Below are 21,275 nucleotides of genomic sequence, written 5' to 3' on the forward strand. Positions count from 1 at the left end.
AGATGAGCATCAACTTGTGAATCCATATTTGTCCCAGTACATCAGTAATGTTCTCTATAATTGTCATGCACATTCTTAACAACTGCAAGACAAACACCATACAATAATGATGTTTGGCATAGTGTATGGTACTCCTGAGCTTCTATACGTTAATTGTATCAGCAGCACCTACCATTCAACTTCATGGGAAAATCTTACTGACCAGATCAGATGGTGAGAGTAGTGGTTTTGATTAGAATTCAGGGGCTGCCAAAATTTTAACACACTGGAGAGGTGTTAAGTGACTTAATCCTAATTCCATTTGCCCTGACCATAGGGACAACCAACCCTGCAAAGTGCTACTACTCATTAAACTGCAGGCACTGACACAGAAACATCATCCTTTGAACGTGTACAAAAACACTATCCTGCTCTAAGTATGGAGATTATGTTTTGGTATCATTGCCACCTCAGTGTGTTTGTGGGAAAGTTGGACTGTGAGCTACAAGCAGATAATTAGACAAACTGAATTCATATCAGTAATGACCAAAAGATACTTTTGGAAAGCACAGGCCACAGCGTCATTCTGTCTGCTACTAAAATGAAGGTACCAGTGACATCAATTATATATTACATAATCCATCCAGTAACTGCTTTTTTTGATTTTTTAGTGTCTTTTTATACCCTGACAAACTTGATTTCAACATATGACCATAAAATGGAAGATCACCATGTTTGTCTTGCCCACTCAATACCACAACTAGCGTTGAGGCTGTCAGTAAGAGCACCATTTGATGCCAACACTTGTTTCCTTTTTTTTTTAATCAAATTGCATCCTGAAAAATAACCATGCATACTGCCCATTAAACAGCCAAATGTTTGCAAGTTGGACTCCAATGCCTTAGGGCAAAAGTCAAGGTTACTGAGTGGTAAAAATATGACTGTTACTCAAGAACAGCCATCTTATGAAAGTACATGGTGCATAATAGCTGGTGAGAGTCACAGGAAGGAGAAAGATTCAGAATAAAGCTTGATTTTATTTTATTTCATCAATGAAAATATCTTCAGATAACATTCTGTGATCTTCCAACACTGCTCTTCTGGTTCTCTTTGATGCAAGCAAAGACTGGGTGGATATTTCCACAGTCTCAGATAAGATTCCAGCACTGCAGATAGTTCTACAAGCTAAAGATCCCTCAAAGTGTAACTTTCACAGAAAATAAGTCTGACCCTTTTCTCACTAAATTCAATAGCAAAACTGTAACTTAGAGCAAAACCTAATTAGTTCCTTGTAAGTTAATTTTCTCCTTAACATCTGAAGGCTTCTCTAAGTTTCACTAAACAGCCAGTGGAAGGAGCACCATTGATTTACATGGCTTTTGAACAGTTATCGTTCTGTGTTATTCTCCATTTTTCTTCATATATGACACCATATTTTGAATTCTTTTAAATGCCCTTTGAATATAAATTCAATAACAACAACAAAAAAAGGCTTGATACTTTTTTTCTGAGTTATACGATTTAAATTATCTCTACATTTTCACAACACTCATGGCTTTTTACACAGCCTTGACAAGACTCAGTACATTTGAAAAGCAAAAATACACATTTATGTTGTTGATTTCTAAACGTTATTAAAGTATATGTGTGAAAAACCCATATGTAAGCAAGTCTATGAGAGAAACAGTATATATGCTTCAGAATTCTATATATGTACTTTAATGATCCCATGATCCATAAGAAACATTAAGCCAAGATATTATTGGAATGGATTTGATTAGGAGAAAGATATTAAAAAGTACGATGAAAGAATTTAACTCACTAAAGTTCTTCAAACAACCATCTTCCAGGTAACCTTGAAAAACCATGATCAAAGGAATTTTAAAGTTATAAGAATATTATGTAAAGGTGCTTTTTTTTTTTTCCCCTCTATGAAAGGGCAGATGCTAAATTTTAAGAACTAGATAAGTTTAGTCATAGGATGAATGCAAAATGCATCACAGCAAAATAGCCTAAGCAAGTGAACTAATGAGCAGAATGTCTCTGTTTTGAAATTATTCCGATTATTGCCCATAATTGGAATGCATTCTGTCACTTTAATAATTACACTCAGAGTCAGGGTAATAAATTGCTAATATATAGTTACAGGAAATCATGCGTGCTATTTCTTAAATTACTAAATGCCAAGTGATACATGAGGATTCGATTTTATTAATCACTTTTCTCTCCTTTCTCTTAATTTGACTGATTTATTGCAAAGGCTATTGAAAAGGTTTGTGTATTCCCACATCTTTCTCTGTTCTCACCTGTACATTGGCTGTAGAACAATGAACAGCAAAATCATTAAATGTGTTTCTTAAAAGTTAATGGCATGAGCCGCTTGTAAAGAAAGCAAAAGATGATTGATAAAATACCCTTTAAACCCTTAAAATTTTTACAGGATCATCTGTATTTACAGGAAGTCTGAATGAAAGGCCTCTTCAGTAATTGATCTCATTAACAAATATTATGAAACCTCTGCTATGTGTTTATAATCTGTTGTATTCTCACCTATTTATTGATTCAAATAGCTTAGTGTAGTCTCTCTGAAGATTAACATCTCAACTGTATTAGCAGAATTCATTCTGTTTGAGAATTTTTGTTTTATGTGTTTTCAGAATCAAAATCAATGGCATAGCCAATCCTACTGGCAACAGCAATCTGAAATTCTCTTCACTGTTTCATTTCAATTTATATCTGCTGTTAAAATTGCTCTTTTTTTCCCAGCTAGAGACATTATTTTTAGTAGTCTGGTGTCAACTGTTCTAAGTTTGTGCTGCTCTTTTAGCTTGAAAGTATGCATGCAAAGTACTATATTTTACATGCAAAAAATGTATATTTTCCATCAAATTCATATATGTATTAATAAAATCCAATTCTATTATTTTCAGTGGAGGAAATAATTATCTGTCAGTCTTATATCTACTGATCTGTTGCATGAATTAACTATGGGTACTAGTTCCCAATTGCAAATCTGAGGTTACAGTTGGTTCTGTTACAAAATACCATCTCATTTCTTGTAGCCTTCATTCAGGAAAAGCTACTAGATTTGCTCTTCACACAGAACAAGATGGTGCTCTTCTGTTCTGTGTTTACCATGCTTAAAAATTTCAGATATAGGCATTCATTTCAGGATAATAAATAAATAAAGCTCTTCCTCGAAGCTCTGCTTGATCTTGGTTATCTTGCTAAATCTTGCTCATTTATAAGTTTATTCTTTTAGGCAATAGGCATATAATTAACCTACTTCTTAATGTGACTATTAGGAAAAAATCAGCTTTTATGCTATAGTGATATTTTATATCCAGTAATTAGAAAATAACTAAGTAGTCTATTTTTAGATAAGATCTAAGATTCATTTTTCATGTTGTGTTACGTCCAATCCTTCCCTCCCTCCCTCCTCCACTTGATTTATGTTCCAGGTTTGCTGCTTTTGGGTTCTGAAATGTGGACAGAAAAAACATTTATTTGGTAAGTTTGTTGCTTACTATGGGAAAGATCTTGTGTAAAGCAAATTCAGAGACAGAAGTTTCATTTTTTTTTCTGTTAATAAAACTGCAACAGCTAGTTAGCCAGCTCCTTGACTAAAATCTACCCTATAATTATGTGTGGTACTGAAATTACGATTATAAGGACATCTTCACACTATTTTTAGTGATAAACACACTATAATATAACAAAGTTTGATTTTAATTAATATTAATATTATTAACCAATTAATTGTCACTATTATTCATTATTCACTCCTCATTTGTGCTTTAGACATCTGATATTAGCCAAACGGGACTTTCAGAGGTTTTTAGTGAATTGCTAAATTTGAAGCACTTTTCCTACTAGCAGAATGACAAAATTTCTGGAGCTTTTGAAGAGATATTTAATTTACAAAGAATTCTGTTCCTACGCTTTAGGTGTAGGATCATAGATACTGATTCTAGAACTATTAAGATAAATCCAGAATTTTTTAAGGAATAAATGTTTCATCTATACTTTTCCTTGAATTTTTAGTTATTTATATCTCTGAGATTTTTTAACCTGCTTTTCTTCCCTTTTCCAAATACTTTATGGTCTTACTTTTGTTTGCACTCTGCATCAAGGTTTTTCTGTTGTTCACTTGGACTTCGTTTTATTTCAAATATATTTGTTTGAGCACGTGGCATATACCTTGAGGCATCTCCTGTTCTCTTATGGTACCAGAATCCCAACAGAGAAGACCAGAGATCTTGTAGCACAATTAATATCAACACCTTCCCTAAACTCCTAATTAGTACAAAGCTGCTCCAAATGCCTTGGGCAGTTTGTTGCTTTAAAGAGCTTTTCATGTATATAACTCAGAAAGTTCTACTGTTTACTCCCCCTCATAAAGAGCTTAAAGTAATGTAATCATATACAGATAATAGCATGATGGTAACTTCTTCTCTGAAACTATTTCAGTTTTGTTGAAAAGCATTCTGTTTTATTCCTGGTCTTTGTGAAGATTCCAACAGCATAGTTTGTTTCATACTGGGGCCGAGGAGGGTGTCAATTTTTTTCAGTCTAAATGTTATTTGCTCAGTCATATTATCTTTCTAGCAACAGCCTTGCAGACTTTTAGGTGATTATTTACCAAGTGAACATAAGGTGTCTATGATACTTGCAAAGAAATGACCTAATTTGCTATTTGTTTCTTGGGTCAACAGTGTTTTCTGGTTTCCTATAGCAGAATCCATCCATCTGGTTAAACAGAACTAATCACCCAAGTAATATTTCCACGTCTGTCCACCACATACACATCTGAGCAAAATACCAGGCTCTTTGTAGTGCAGCATTGAGCCTGCCATCTATCTAATCTTTCTAATAGTACAACAGTCCTGAGAATCCTGCAAGGAACTACTCACACAAAGAAGATAGCAAGATAGCACTAGGTTGCTGGGCAGGTTATTCTGGAGAGCACCAGTGGGTTTTGGCTCTCCTTACAGCTGCCCAGAGCTCTGTCTTAGACACAGTATGCTAGATACAGGCTTGCTTTTGATTCCCAAAGTCACAGGAACTGCAGTTTAGCTCTAGCTAGATACATCTTTTCATGAATGCTATGTAGAAATACATGCATAGGTTAGTGTGGGCACTGCAAACTTCTATCACTTAATGGAAAAATGCATTCAGATTAACTTCATAACTTTGTATTACTTCATAACATTGTATTAGGAATGAGTCATAATACAGGCTTCCTTGTTCAAGAAAACCTGTAGCAGAGAAAGTATTTCTCAGTTCTTTGCTTAGACACTGGTAGGCCTCTTATTTTGCTGAAAGATAAGCAAGTAAATCCAAATAGTCTATCCTTCAACATATGTGTGGAGGAACTCTTTGGAAATCTATCCCAAATTTGTCAGCCTTGCAGACACACCCAGCAATGGGAAGCCACAGCTGAATTCTAAAGCACTCAGAAAAAGATAGATAGGGGATCACTGAAAGAAAATTAAGATATCTGCATGTTAGTATGTCTTTAGTTATTACAAAAGTAGCCCGTTCTATGCTACCCTCTAGTTTTTACAGTTCCTTCTGTTCACCAGTTGTTTGGAACACAATACATAGTAATGTATCCTGTGTTCTAACACTAAATAATAATTCAAAGTGAATTATTTGTTTAATATTTGGGAATGTTTTTCTTTTTTTTTTCTTCTTCTTTTTTTTTTTAAATCCAGCTAGCAACATTAGTTATTTATCTAAGAGAAAAGCATGATTACCATGGCTTTATTGGAGTGGCCTCCTCCTTGGAACTCAATGGTTCCAAAAGCATCCGTTGGGCTGAGCTGCGTGTGCTTGCTGATGGACCACTTCTCTGACTGGATGTCATTGCGAGTAAGCCTGCTCTCATTTTTCTCATTCTGGATAACGGAGATACTTGGAGTGAGTCCAACATGTTGACCTATTAGACGCCCACAGCAACACCTATGATATTAAACAAGCAGAAATCTAATATCACACGGATGTATACAAAAAAGACATAATAAACAGCCTATACATCTTCCCCTTAAAAACCTTTTCAACTCTGCAGATCTCATTTTTGCTATCCCAAACGAATATAGTACAGATATCAACATTTCTTTCTATATTCTGTTTGCATTATCACTTATTTCAATAACATTTTCTATGTCCTCAAAGGACATTAGGTCTACAGTAGTCTTTTGCATGCACTAACAGATACTCAAAATTAGTAGTAGTTCACCACAATTTTCTGTATATATATTTTTGGCAATATTTTGTTCCAAATATTTGAAGAACCAGAAGGTTCCCTGTGAAGATGAGGAAATTCCTAGAAGGAATGGCCTCAAGTTGCACAGGAGAGATTCAAGTCGGATGTTAGGAAATACTACTCTGGGAGAGTGGTCAGGTGCTGGAATGGGCTGCCCAGGGAGGTGGTGTAGTCATCGACCCTGGAGATGTTCAAGGGACATTTAGACGTGTTGAAGGACATGGTTTAGTGGGAAATATTGGTGATATCCACCAACTGAATGATCTTAGAGGTCTTTTCCAACCTTTGTGATTCTATTATTCTAAATTAAACACAGACAAGGATGACCTTTCATGTCTCTTTTTGATGAAGTATGTTTTGAAATGTAAAAAAAATAGTGCTCATAGGAATCCATCTCTCCATCTGTAATTTAACCAATTATTAAATATCTCATTACAAAGTATTTTTATCTACATACAAACAGATGCGTATGGGTAAGACACTTCCTTGTAACTGACTTGACTTTCATGCAAGTAGCATGCAATTACCTATGGGGGTCTTTGGTGCTGGGTATGATATGAACACATTCCCTCTTGTAAAAAGCTCTTTCTATCCATGATTTCTGTGCCTAAAAAGAGAGAGAAAATGCATTAGGTTCTGCTTGCTAAACACAGATTCTCTTCAGTAGAGAAAATTTAAAACATAAAAGAAAAAGTAGCTGACTTTGCGTTTATGTACACAAGTACACAAATGCACAGTACACAAGTTGCACAGAGTAAGCACTTTCTGTTAAACTTGTGGTTTCCTCCTCTATAGCACTCAAGAGAAGGTCCTGCATTTTTTTCATCTTCTCAAGCCAGTTGACTTTTATGCTGTTAATTACATTCTTATAAGGGCAATCACTGGAGAAGAATTCCATCAAACTGTAAATTATTATTATCTTTTTGCACTAGAGAGACAATCACAGCGGATTGACAAAAATACTTTTTAAATACAGTGACATAACTCAAATAAAAAAAGAATCTCAGAAACTAGAAAAAAATCTCAAAGTAAAATTGATAGCACCATGATTCAGTTGTGATTTTTAGTATCGGTGCCAGTGTGGCTGTTTAACATAGAGCTAGAAAGTATAGTTTAATACATGGACATTCCAACAGAAAAAAACAAAACAAAAACCAATCAAAACACAAAAAACAACAAAAGAGACTCATTTTTAAAACACAGTACAAAAAGCTCTGATAAAGTAAGAGAATACATTAAGAGTTAGATGACCAGTTTGTGTAAGTTATGAAACTAAGTCAAATGCAGCTATGTCAGTTAATTCCATTCCAATCCCTTGCCCAGATACTTTCAGGAAATTAAGTAATTTCTCTCAGCTCAGTCTCCATTATTAAATTATTTCATTTAATAAGCAGATACATTGGAATGTTCCTTTAAAAATTTATTACAAAAAAGGAGATTTTATAAAATATATTTAAATAATAAAATTACCTATTTAATTATACAGCATAAACAGAACTAGAGGCACTATGAAGAAGCCATTTGGGAATAAAGTAAAGTAAAATGAGATCATTTAAATGAAATCTGAGCACCTTGCTTTTGTGAAAAAATACAATATGAAACAGCCTTTATAAAATTCCACACCTACTGGGAAACATCTTTTTGTTAGATAAATCTGTAGCCTACTATCATTTTTAAAGACAGAAGCATGTTTTTCTGGGATTTTTGGAAATCACTGTGAGCTGTGGAAAGCTGTGAGCTTTCTTGGAGTCAATTAACACCAGTAGTATAAGGTACCATGCTAACAATTCATAACTACATTCCTTATACCTCACTCATGGTACATAAAAAATTGATAACTCATGTTATGTAACAATATTTTATCTCTCAACTCTCATCTTTATTTGAAAAATCTGCTCGACTTCATGTTTTGCAAGAAAGGCAGGCACCTTAGCATAAAAAATGCCTATTGAAAATATTAAATAGAGCCATATTTGACTGTTCTTCCTTACTGTAGCAAACAGAAATTTAACCTGCTACAGAATGTAGGACAAGATTTGTATCATGTTTAAGCAAAGGACAATTAAATGAAAATTCTGAAAAATCTAAAAAGTCATAGTACACACAGGGAAGATTACCTTGAATTTCAAAATTATTGTACCTTCAAAATACTGGCAAGCAAGCCTATAGCACTAATAATCACAACACTCTATTGAACATTTTTTCAATTTGATAGTCTTCAGGCAAGGAAATGCTTCTTAAAAACTAATTTTCTAGATTTGTTAAGATATTCAGCATGGACTTCAAGAACTTAACCTCTTACTGGAGAGCATTTGAAGCCTTGTGGAAAAACTAATGTTCTTATTTTACTGTATCGTACTGTGTGTTGTATAGAAAAAAAGGAAGTTACAATTATTATTCAAGCATTATAATGCTAATAACTGAAATTACATTATTTCCACCTACCTACCTACCTATTCTTGAAATTTCACCCTACTCTCAGTTTCTAGAGTACACAAGTGTTCTATATTGCCTTAGGAGGGCAATGCTAAGAATGCGTGCTTATGAATCTCCTTTGTTACATGTATATAGTAACTTGATGAGAAAAGGATGCTTATTGACTAAGCCAACTTAGCTTATTGCATGTTTGTTTTAGCAGTAACTACATGCATATGACACCCTCCATCTTCTCTAGAAAGAATGAGCAGAGCAGCTTTTATCCAAAAGCAGAACTTCTACCATGATTCTCATCCATGTTGCAAAGACTCCCTGGAAATGTCCCTCATTAAATGTATTAATTAATACATTTCTCTGCAGTTTTCCTTGGTGAATTTACTTGCTGCACAGACCTAATGCATCATTTTAAAAGATGACCACTAACTCAATTTATTTAAACATCAAAAGTATTTGTAGAAAGGTAACATTGGAGTTGCACTCTTTCATACTCTCTGTCTATGCAGAAAAGAAACCCATATCTGCCTAATGTAATAATTGGAATCTTCATCACATTTCTTCAAATGTAAAATTAAAAAATAATAGCCTGATTTAAAAAAATCCTTTTTTTCATATCAAGGGAAAAAGACTTCTTGGGTTTTAGATTTCAAAGAATCTACCTGACAGTTAAGGCACACCAACACATGATTTTCTCATTTCAAAGTTATTTCAAACTAAAAGCATCCAGTTTTACTACTCCATGTCAGTTACTGTTCTGTCATGGAGAACATTTGCAGTGAAATACAAGGCTCGGAGGTATAATAAATTTTGCCACTTGCAGTAGGGATCTCATAGAGGAATTAGAATGATTTGAGGAAATTAACAAGTTAATTATGAAACAGTCTTTATTAAACTCTTGTTTATAATTTGAATTAATAAAGCAGTAAAAAGCTTAGAAAAGTATTTGCAATAACAGCAGAATCAAAAGCTTATCTTCTGTATCTGCTTTTTCACAAGCATGCCTTCAACATTAATTCATAAAAAAATTTAAAGTCCACAGTGAATTCCTGAAGTGTATGCCACACTTACATTCTGATTTAGTTTACTTGTAACTTGGATCTCTCAATGAAATACCTCTGTCAGATATGTGTAAAATCCCACAGAGATCATTTTTGCCCCCCCCCCCCCCCCTTTTTACCTGGTCATCACGCTTGGTGTCTAAGTCTATCCCAGAGCAAACTCTGCTGTAGACATTTTGCTGCTGCTGGTCATTGCTAACAAGACTTTTGTGTTTGCTCCCTGAGCAAGGCGTTCAGCCTGTTTTCAGGGATGGCAGCAGAGTGGAGCCCTTGTGCCCACTCACTGCTGCTTGCAATGTACTGCTGTGGGATTAGCCTTGTTAAGGGTCTGGTGGACATGCGCTCACAGCCCCAAAAATCCCCTCATTTGAACATCTGATCTGACGCCAAAAGAAAAACAAATCCCCTGAGAGCTTGGATTTGACTGGCACAAGCTGTGACAGGCTTTTTTCCCCTTGTCGTTCCCCCTCAGAAAGCAAGCTTATGAAAGTGTGATAAGGTGCTCCAAGTCCCTAAAGTTCAACCCAGGAAAATAAATCCTTCAAAAGAAACAGTGTACTAAGCCAGAGGGAACCTGAGCACACAAGAGACATTGTTAATCTCCAAAGAATGAAAGCAGTGTGTTTACAGGGTAACTCAGAAATCCATACACAGCTGAAATATATTATGATTAATCAACAATGGCATTTTTCCAGATAAGCCAGGGTTTATCACTGTTTCTCACCACATTTGCTGTACTGTAATGAACATAACTTTTCAGAAAGTTACAAACATAAATCTTTGTCTTTCAGATACAAGCATGGCTTTCAGTTTAATTAAAAATCATGTAATGTAAAATACAACTTGAGCATTTGAAAGTTCAGGGATTAATTGAGTGACCCGTGTGACGGAGTACCCATAAGTACCTATGTGATATCAACTCTGAAGAGCATTTTCATATGAAAAGCATTTAGTTGTTGTTTTCTTTTTTTTTTTTTTTTTTTTTTTAAATAATTTTACATTTTAAATCAATGACTATTTCAAGCTTTAAACAAAAATCAGTATTTTTACTTTTTTTTTTCCCCCTGTAAGTTTGGATGAATTTCTCTCTACTTCTACATATGGATACGTGTCCTCCTCTCCTTTTCAGTGAAATTTCCATCTCACACATATAAAACAAGTTGTCCACCTACTGCACAGATAGACACAAGCATTAAAATATCCTGCATGAGCTCCTGTGGACCCAGGATGCGTGAAGCTGAGTAGGTGCACAGTGGTGTGAGCTTAAAATTTAATATAGGTTGAAAAATGGTGTTTTGTAGCTGATAATTGGCTCTATCAAATCATTACTGTGTGTACTCTTTGTATCTGATATTGATTCTATGGAAACAAGTAGAAGACATTGCTTTTGGAACAACCTATGCATATAGACCTGTTCTGTTCCAACAAAACTATGATCCATGAGTACTACTACAGCACATCATAGAGCAACTGAGTATGAATTGCTTCCAAGCACATCCTGGATGATTTCTTGAGCACAGAATCAGATCAAAATGGCTTTTGTAGAATGTAAAAGGCAGAGGAAGTTGCAGCGTCACGAACACAGCTCATAAGCAGCTCAGTGAGGTAGAGAATGTAACTGGGGAGTCAGCAGAAAAAGACTGCTAGCATTTTAACATGAAGGAGTTGGGTTTGGTTGGGAGGAGAGAGAAAACAAGAGGGGAGAAAAGACTTCAGATAATTTGGATAACTGAGTAAAAATTCAGATCCTACTACAAAGTGAAATGCTCGGGATAGAAGACACCTCTTCTCTTTAGAAATTAACACAACGAATTCATTTGCATATGTCACTCAGCAGCACCATTCAGGATGCTGTCAGTGTATGCCACTGATGTTGCAGGATAACTGTCTATGACATGGTACTTTTAAAGTTGCTTATTACATTATTGCTTATTATAAACAACGAAAATACTAATACCATAGAAACATCAGTATTTTGATAGGAAGTAAAACAACAAAGAATAAGCAAAGACAGTTTATGTAAAGCAAAGATAGTATATTTTCCTATATGGCGTGACCTAAAAACATTCACTTTTAGAGAAGTGGATGCTTCACATTTAATTCTGCAAATGTATGAATTATTAACATATTCTACCCAGATCGCTACAAACAAAACAAACTGAAGTAATAGTAGGAATGAGTTCAGTAGTGACCCCTTATGCAAGAGAACAAATATTAGAAATGAATACAGAAAATAATTTTTCAGGAAAATAAATTCCAGATATTTAACACGTTTTGTAGTTGGAATGCTTAACTACTGATCTCTGAATTAAAGCTATTTTAAAAAAGAGTACTCTCTGTTCTTCCCTGGTGAAGCCACATCTGGAATACTGTGACCAGTTCAGGGCTTCCTCAGTTCAAAAAATACAGAGAACTATTGGAGAGAGTACAGGGGAGGGCAACAAAGATGACTGAGGGTCTGGAGTGTCTCCAGTACAAGGAAAAGTTGAGAGATCTGGGTCTGTTCAGCCTAGAAAAGGCTGAGAGGGGATCTCATCACTGTTTATAAATATCTAAAGTGAAGGAATCAAGTCAATGGGGGCAGACTCTTTTTTGCAGCGTGCAACAATAGGACAAGAGGCAGTGGGCAGAAACTGGAACACTGGATGTTCCATACAAACATGAGGAAGAACTTGTTTATTGTGACAGTAACGGAATACTGGAACAGGCTGCCCACAGAGGCTGTGGACTCTCCTTCTCTGGAGATACACTCAAAAGCCATCTGCACGCTTTCCTGTGCAACTTACTATAGGCAATCTACTTTAGCTGGGTGGTTGGACTCGATGATCTCGAAGTCCCTTCCAAACCCTACAGTTCTGTGGCTCCGTGACTCTGTCATTTTAGATGTCTTTGCTTTTTTTTCAGTACGGCAGAAAGGGGGTGAATTCTAGCCCTCTGCTTCCCAACTTTTAATTTCCAATTAACCAGGTTATAAGACAGCTTTGGAGCAAGAGAAGTGTTGCAGGCTACCTTTCAGCGGGGCAGAGCAGCTGGACAGTCCGTGGAGTATTACTGAAATAAATTACAGTCAATAAGTGGAAAGATAAAATATTCTTCAGAAATATCCATGGAGAATGCTTAGATCCAAGAACTGTTGTAGATGTCCAAGCTCTCACAGACTTCTTCAAGACCATCGAAGTCCATGGATGTCAAGGGGGAAATTCTAGAGAAAAACTGATTAAAATGAAGAATATACTATAAAGAGTATATTTAAAATGTTTTCTATTGCCTTCCTATGGGTACTGGCATCTGGACAAAAGAATTAAGCCTACTGACTTTATTTATGATGCTCCATTGGAAAAATACTTAAGATTTTACCAAATTTCTCATGAGGATAAAATAATTTAAATAATTAAATAATCTTTTTAAGCAATAGCAGTCCAAATGGATCACATAATGCGTTTCCCTGTCCCACTGCTGTGTCACCTGCAAATGCCATATACAAGATCTTGGCGAATGTATGTAGCACTTTTCCTATTTATTTCTAAGCTAGCAACTATTTTTTTTCCCTACAGACTTGCATTATTGTAGTTCCTATGTGTTCTAGTTGCTTTGTGGGCAACACATGTCTACTGTTTGATAATGTGCAATGGGGACATTCACTGTTTTGGTATTTATCCCTTTGGAAATAATTTGTATTAAAAATATGCATGGTTTTCTCAACCACCACTGTGAGTATTGATTTAATGCTTCCACTGAAGTATCTAGTGTAACTTCAATATTTCACTGCAGTATGGTGTAGAATTCATAATAGTAATTGTAAAAACAGCTATAAAGAGTTGTTTAAAAAATATATTGTTTAAATCAAAATCCAAACAGAAAACATCTATATATGCAACTCCAATTTCTGTGAAACACAGACTAACATATAATGAAAAATGGCATCACTGTAGTCTGTAGGTGCACATATATATAATTGGAAATTGATATATGTAAAGAATATTTTTATGCCAATTCAACACATGCCAGACTATCTTTTAAACAGTAATTTTTCTGCTGTCTTCTTGAAAAGTATCAAGTTAAGGAAAGAGAATAACCTTTATATCAGGACAGATCTCCAGCTCTGTAATGAAAACACAGGAGTTTAAAGTGCACATGTAGGAGTTTTGTGCTGAATCTAATTTTGATCTGAACTAATCGTTCTTGATTTCTAAGAGCTCATTGTACATTACAAATACATGACAGCTATAATATCAACTGTTTTTCAGATATAGAGAGCGAAGCAGTTTTGGTAATATTCTGTGAGGGCTGACATGAAGAAGCAATTAAATTGTACATAATTGTATGAAAAGGCCTGAAGGAATGGATTCCACATGTTCCCCAAGCCTAGACATTCATAAGGACCAAATCTATGCCATTGTTCACATTTTGTATAATCTTTCAGCCCTGCAACAGTTCACAAGTCCCTCCTGAGCTCCTGCATAATGCTTCTCTACAGGAATTCTTCACTAGAATGCCTCAGTGTAGGTTCTGGTTTCATCACTCTCTGGCTTTCCTCCAAACACAATTTTGGAGAAATGGAACAGGAGAAAAGCCAATTATGTAAAACAAGAGATGAGACAACATTGCTGATTAGATCTTCTGGCTGTATCCTGCTCTGCTGAGCCAAAGCCCTAATTTTCTCAGATGCTATTGAGAGAAAGATTCCCTTAGCTGAGATGTGAAAAATTCAGTCAGTTTCCTGAAAGAGGTAGGGAAAACACTCAGAAAGCAAAACAGCCTTCTGGGCAGAGCAGCATCCTTTTCTCCATGGTCTTCTGTGCTTCCTCACTGCCCTCCCTTCTCCCAGAGATCCTCACATCCTAGTCATCTTATTTATAACAACCTTCACTCACCAAACCAATAATAGTGTGATGTTGCTTCCTCTATGTCACCTTATTGATTAACTCCCCTTGGAACAGCATGAGTAGACAGAGATCAACTCTATGGGAAGGACATGGGGCTACCTCTGAATGAAAACCTCGATATGAACTAGCAATGTGTGCTTGCACTCCAAAAAGCCAACTGTGTTGGCTGGGCTGTATCAAAAGAAGCATAGCTACTAGGTTGAGGGAGATGACCATTCTTTTCTACTCTGATCTCCAGAGACCCCACTTGGGGCCGGGGACCCACAGAATAAAAAATATAGGGAACTGTTAGAGTGGGAGCAGAGGAAGACCACAAAGATAATCAGAGGGCTGGAGCACCTCTTTTATGAAAAGAAGTTGAGAGAGCTGGGGTTGTTCAGCCTACATGGAGAACAGAAGAATCTGAGGAACACTTATGGTGCCTTTCCATTATTTAAACGGGGTCTACAGAAGAGGTGGAGAGGAATTCTTTACAAGGGAGACAGGACAAATGGAAACGGCTCTAAACTAAAGTTAGGTTTAGGCTACATAAAGAGAAGGAACTACGTACAATGAGTGTGGTGAGGCATGGCATAGCTGCCCAGATAAGCTGTGGATGACATTCCCTGCAGGTGGTCAAGGCCAGGTTGGATGGGGCCCTGGGCAGCCTGAGCTGGTGGATGGCAGCCCTGTCCATTGTAAGAGGTTGAAACTGGATCATCTTAAAAGACCCACTTAACCCAAGCCATTCTATGATTCCGTGAGGGATTAAGATGTGGGCTGCTGGCAGTAGGAAGAGACATGCCAGCACGTTGCCCAAACAGTCACGAAATGGACACAGACAAAAAATACAAGGAGAAGCATCTCTCACCATGGCAACATACTCTGGTGTAGCAGTGATTTTTCTTAATCTGAATAATAAGTGGCAGTTCTTAGTTCTGCTTTTAATTAGCATTTTGGAATTACCTGAAACTTCACGTTGATTTTGTATTATATGAGTCCTTACTTTTCAGACACAATAATGTCACTTGTCTGGTAAAGAATAAACTAATATCGCTTTGCTTTCATCAGCTAATAATCAGATTGCTGAAGCTGCAATTACTGGAATGAAACATGTAATGATTTCTGGTTATGCCACATCACTAAGCAAATACATTAAAATGGAATTTGTACTATTAACTTATATAAAAAAAAAAAACAGTCTCAAATCACATAGAAAGATTTAAAAATAAAACCTAAATCCTATTACCTCCTTGAACTAATAATTTTAAGTGAACTTTAACTGCAGCTGAAAGACATTTTGAAGCACGCACTCTTTCTGTCAAGACTTTGTAACCGTAGCACTTCTCAGCCACAGGGAAAATTGCAAAGATGCGTATGTAGCATAAGTAGAACAATCAGATTAACCAACATCTCATCTAAACTAAGGAAAAAATGCTATGGAACTATTTCAGGTTGATAATTATGAGATTTTTTTTTAAAGATCTCCAGTGGAAATTTAACTAAATGGTATACATTTTAAAGAGAAAAGAAATCCATTGCTGAAAGTTTTTTTCTGAACCATAGTAGGCTAATGTGACATTTTCTGAGCTATTCAAGGTCGTTACAAGTAGTCTGGCACTGTCTGTCCAAGTTGAGCATTTTTGTGCAATTTTTGCACAGCTATGCATGATAGCTCACTGCATATATAGTAGGATGAATTTCTGCAAGGAAAGAAACGAGAAGAGACATTTCAGAAAAAGCAAGTATAAATACTGAATATTTAAATCATTAAGAAATATTAGATTTTATTGAGATATAAAAGTAGGCTAGAATTCCAAAGCATAAAATGAAAAAATTCTTCATAGCAGATGACTTTTCTGAACAGTAACATCCTTTATATTTTTCCCCCCAATAATGCAATATATGTTTTTCCAAATGTCTGTTAATAACTTTACAAAGCTATATTGTGAAGATTTTCTTGATTCGCTATAATAAGCTGTAAACTGCTACTCAATGAATTGAATGCTACTGGGAGAGAGCGGGACATAAGAATGTGGGAGAGATAATTATAGATGACTGATTCACAAACAGGGTATAGTAACTCTTCAACTGCATTTACATCAGTCAACCACTGTGAAGGAAAAAGGGCCGAACATTTCATGAACCACAGAAATTACTGATGTGCCTTCTTTTAATGATGGCAGTCTTACAGTTTCCTCACATTTATTTCTAGTGCTAGTTAAGAAAAGAAGAATCTCCATGTGTATGAATTGCACTTGGGTAAGTGACCAGAAAGATGCTGTCTGAATCAACTTCAGACTGCAAAATGCTAGTAGGCATCAGTGCCAGACAGCAGAAATGTCTACAGAGTTCAGCACAGATGTTCAGTGAAGCCCTTACTGTGACCAACAGTGACCAACAAACTGTGGTTTACTCTGATTCACTGAAGTCTGGTGCTAAATTAATTCATCTGACATGGAAGTGCATTTGAAGCAAAGGTGTAGAATTTAATTCCTCCGTGGGGAAAAGAATGCACCCATTGATATATGTTTGACCCTTTCTGAATGTTTATGGAGCCCAAACATTGGATGTGAGCTCAGTGAGATGGTGGGTGGTGCATTTCAGCAGTGACAACAGTGACAGTGGGTCACATTCACTGTTGCAAATTTTTGTGAGTTTGGCGTGAAGGCTCTTGTTCATTACTGGGAAAAATGCATAGTTACTGAGATGCCTACACTGACAAATGGTGTTCTGTAACTGAAAATATGCTCTATCAAATAGTGTTATTTTGCTCTCTGTATCTACTGTAGTTTCTGTGGAAAGAAAGAGGAGGCATTACTTTTGTAGAGACGTATGTATTACGTGGGAAACTCAAGCACCAGACTTCACTGGTTGCTGCCCTTGGACATATTAAGTGACAGATATTTTGGGCAACTGCCTAGCTCAGTGTCACTTACAGTGTAATAGCTAAATAATGGTACTGACAGCAAAATTGAAAGATTTTTATATGAGCTTGCTTATTTATGTTCTTGTAAAGAGTTAGTGAATGTATTCTGAATGAAGTTACAATAGCACTTTCTCAAATTTGCTATTCAATTGAAAGTTGAAACAGCAGGTCCAAATTTTGTTCACTACAGGTATTATTTTGCATTATATGATCATAGATTTGTTAGAGTTGGAAGGGATCTTTAAAGGTCATTTAGTTCAAATCCCTTAATGAACAAGGACATTTACAGCTAGATCTGTTGTAGCCTTTTATTACAGTGATATGTGGAAGTGAAACCAAATATACTACTTTAGATGAAAGTTTAGTAAATGATGCCAGTCACATATTACTTGAAACCAAGCTGGTTTCAAGTTAGTGAGCCCTGATTCTGATGTCAGATAAAGCTAACAAAAACATGTCTCAGCAGATTAGGTCAAAATGTAAATTTGGACTGTGGCTCACATTTTTCTTTCACGAAGCACACAAGTCGATGTAGGAAATAAAGACAAGTTTTTAAGCTTTTGAGCTCACTTCAATGTCACAGCTATTACTTGGAGGCTTTGAGTACTAAGCAGGTATGGGAAATTATTCAGACATATAATGTACTGCAAAAGGTAATTACTTCCTTTTTGTTTTTTGCTGTTTGTACCTGCCCACATTTGTTTAGAACAAAGCATATTCTACGGAGACGCTGAAAGCATTGCTTGCCCTGCAGTGATTCTGTAGTCATACAACTTTCCCTCCAGGTTGTATTTTGGAAGATTTAGATCCTTCCACACCATTGCACAGATTTACTCCTTTCCTCCTCATGCAGATCCTTCTTCTTTGCTTCATCTGAGTTTCATGCAGTAGAAAATATCTGAGAAAGTCCTGTGCTACCTGACAGATCTTCATCCACACAACCTTCAGGAACTTTTTTGTGAGGGGTAATGACAAAAAATACCAACAACTTTTACTCAGAAAAAGTATTCTGTGGATAGTCTCTTTAGCCAACCTGAGCAAATCCAAAACGGCTATTACAAGCCTGTTTCTGAGAAAGGAAACTTGTTCCCTGAAGTAACATTACACTTCTTTTAGAAAAATTTCTGTGAAGTTGGACATTACAGTATTTCATTTCCTACAGACTTAGGCATTATAATATTTTGGCATCATTAGAGGCTAAGAGAATGTAGTTTAGGTGTACAGTTAGTATTTTTTTTTCTATCAAGAACTCAGAGATTGTAGTAACTTGATGTTAGTAAAAGATAAAATCCAAATTTCAAGTGTCAACCTAATGTAGTATTTCAGTCCAGAAATAAATACATAAGAAAAACAGAAAGTATAACTTAATAATGAAATTTCCAAATTCCTCAGGAACATTACAATATCTTATAGATATTTTCTTCCCCATACAAACATCTACAGCATATTTGCATAACTAATAATGAAACAGGTGAAAATACCACAAGTGAAGAAAAAAATCTTGAAAATATAAGCATCTGTTCAGCCATTTGAGTGAATGATCAATTTGAAACACTGTCAGATAGACTCTGATATAGATTTTGAGTACAATTGTACCTTAATGCCCTTTCCCTAAGTTTTGAGCACATAATGTTGTCATGGGCAGAGCACATGTAATTGCGTAATGATGCGTGCAACATTTTTAAAATGTCATAGTTCAGCAATTCCAATACAGTTAGATGGTCCCTCACAGAGAAACACAGTTTTTATTCTTGTTTTTAGGTATATTTCTACTCCATTTTTTTAATCGCGTTATGTAATTAAATATTTTTATAAAAAGGGTTCACATCAGATGTTTTGGAAACTCAGTGCTGCATCAATGCAGGAATCAGTCATGCAAATAGTAGCGGCATATTTATGGACTTCTGATATTATTTAGCTGATTAAAATTCCATGCCATGCACATATCTATAAGGGTCAGGAGACAAGTCAGTATTATGCCATGGAATTTTCATTATTTTTCTAATAATTTTGACTCAGTCAGAATCATAACTAACTGGAGAACTCAAAGACCCGTGTTAACGCTAAAATCTATTTCATCCATGTTGAATGCTTCAGTTGTTGCTCACGGCTTATTTACTCTTCCTGTCAATGAAACTGCTTTTTTTTTCTCGTTGTGCTACCTGTACTGACTTGACTTCAATTAAGAAGCAAAAATGACTGTGACTTGTACTACCGGCTCTTTTAAAGGAATCAGACTTTCTGATCCAAGAACTCTACAGTGTTCCAAAAAAGGGGACATTTTATGGAAAAATTAAAAATGCATAACTCCACCACTTAATTTTTGAATGCTACTGTAGATAAGCACATGATGCAGGATTTTTTTTTTTTTATCTTGTAGCTCCATGAATACAATAATAAGCCTTTGTCCTTGAAGCCTGTAAAATTTTAGATTGTAATTTGCTATGCACTTTTTTAATTGGCAAAGAAAGTAGAATACAATCATGTACCCTCAGATGTAAATGCATTAATTATCACAAATGTTCAGTGATTATAAAAGCACCCTTTTTAAAAAATTATTATTATTATTATTTCTTCTCAAGAGGCATGTAATAAACATCTTAGCATAAGTTTCCATTATGCATTTTTTTCTCCCTGATGTTTTCCTGAATATGTGGTTATACTAAAGTAAACACTTGATATTCTCTAATAACAAAAAAACTAATTACCAGATATATAAGTTATGTTTCATGACTTCCAGGGTCAAAGCAGAAGGCAAAGGATAGTTTTGAGACAGAATTTCTTTTATTAAATCAGAGAGCACAAAAGAAAATCACAGCCAATATAACTTAAGTAGGTGCTTTCACTTTCTTGTTTGATCTGAACTGAGGATCTAGCTTTAAAAGGACTGTTGGAAAAGTCAGCTGTTATCAGATTCAGGAAGTCTGAAACTTGGTTCAATCTGAACTCCTCAAGCAAGAGACATAATAATATAAAATCACAAGCAGGATTTTACTTTTAATTTCTTGTGTATTAAATAGCTTTAAAGATCATCTATATCAGAATCTAATCAGATTAATCATGACATGTATTAATGCATAATTGTGACCTACAATATGTATAATAGAAAATACTTCACTGGCATTTTCATCCTATTTTAATTTATGGACTTAGCTTTGCCTGATGATTGAAAGGTTTACTGAAAGGCATTCTTTCAACCAATTTTGACTTCGATTTAAGAAAACTATTAAGCCAGTTCTACGATTTGATTTCTAATCCTTGAATTAATATTGGGTTTACTATTTTATAGTGAACACAGGTGAGCCTCATTAAATCCAAAATCCTTGTAAATTCTTCTATCTGGGCAACCCACTGTGCCATGACTGGAAAATGTGATGGATCAGAGCCTAAAACTGAGAAAAACAAGTCTGAGTCTTTTACACTGCTGCCATATTTGAGAGACAGACAATAATCCCTGTGAATGTATAAAACACAAAAGGAGCTTGTTGAGGAGTGGGGTGGGGGTCTGCATTACCTCTATCTAGAAGTAAAATGCAAACAAGAATGTACAAAGTGAATATTTGGAAAGAAACTCTGATCCCTGGGTGAAGGGTTTGAACCTTCATCACACAATAACCCTCCTCTCTGGAACTGTGAAATACACAGTTGTGATAAAGGCAGTTTATGATATCCACCTGCAGATGCCTGAGAGTTATTTTAGTAAGTTCATAATTATTGCACCATTACAAGACATTTGAACACGA

The 21,275-nt window shown here is 35.5% G+C and overlaps 1 protein-coding gene across 5 annotated transcripts in view; it reads right to left on the minus strand.

Annotated features, from left to right (window-relative positions):
* TRPM3 (transient receptor potential cation channel subfamily M member 3) overlaps window positions 1-21,275 on the minus strand; it is a 403,209-nt gene that overhangs the window by 122,952 nt on the left and 258,982 nt on the right. For all 5 annotated transcript variants that reach the window (XM_048931275.1, XM_048931276.1, XM_048931274.1 and 2 more), the window contains exons 2-3: window positions 6,775-6,854; window positions 5,739-5,943 (exon numbers count right to left, since the gene is read on the minus strand). In XM_048931275.1, the coding sequence (XP_048787232.1) occupies window positions 5,739-5,943; window positions 6,775-6,854 (285 nt within the window). The remainder of the gene's footprint in view (window positions 1-5,738; window positions 5,944-6,774; window positions 6,855-21,275) is intronic.

The sequence above is a fragment of the Lagopus muta genome, chromosome Z (assembly GCF_023343835.1).
Source record: "Lagopus muta isolate bLagMut1 chromosome Z, bLagMut1 primary, whole genome shotgun sequence".
NCBI classification, from domain to species: Eukaryota; Metazoa; Chordata; class Aves; order Galliformes; family Phasianidae; genus Lagopus; species Lagopus muta.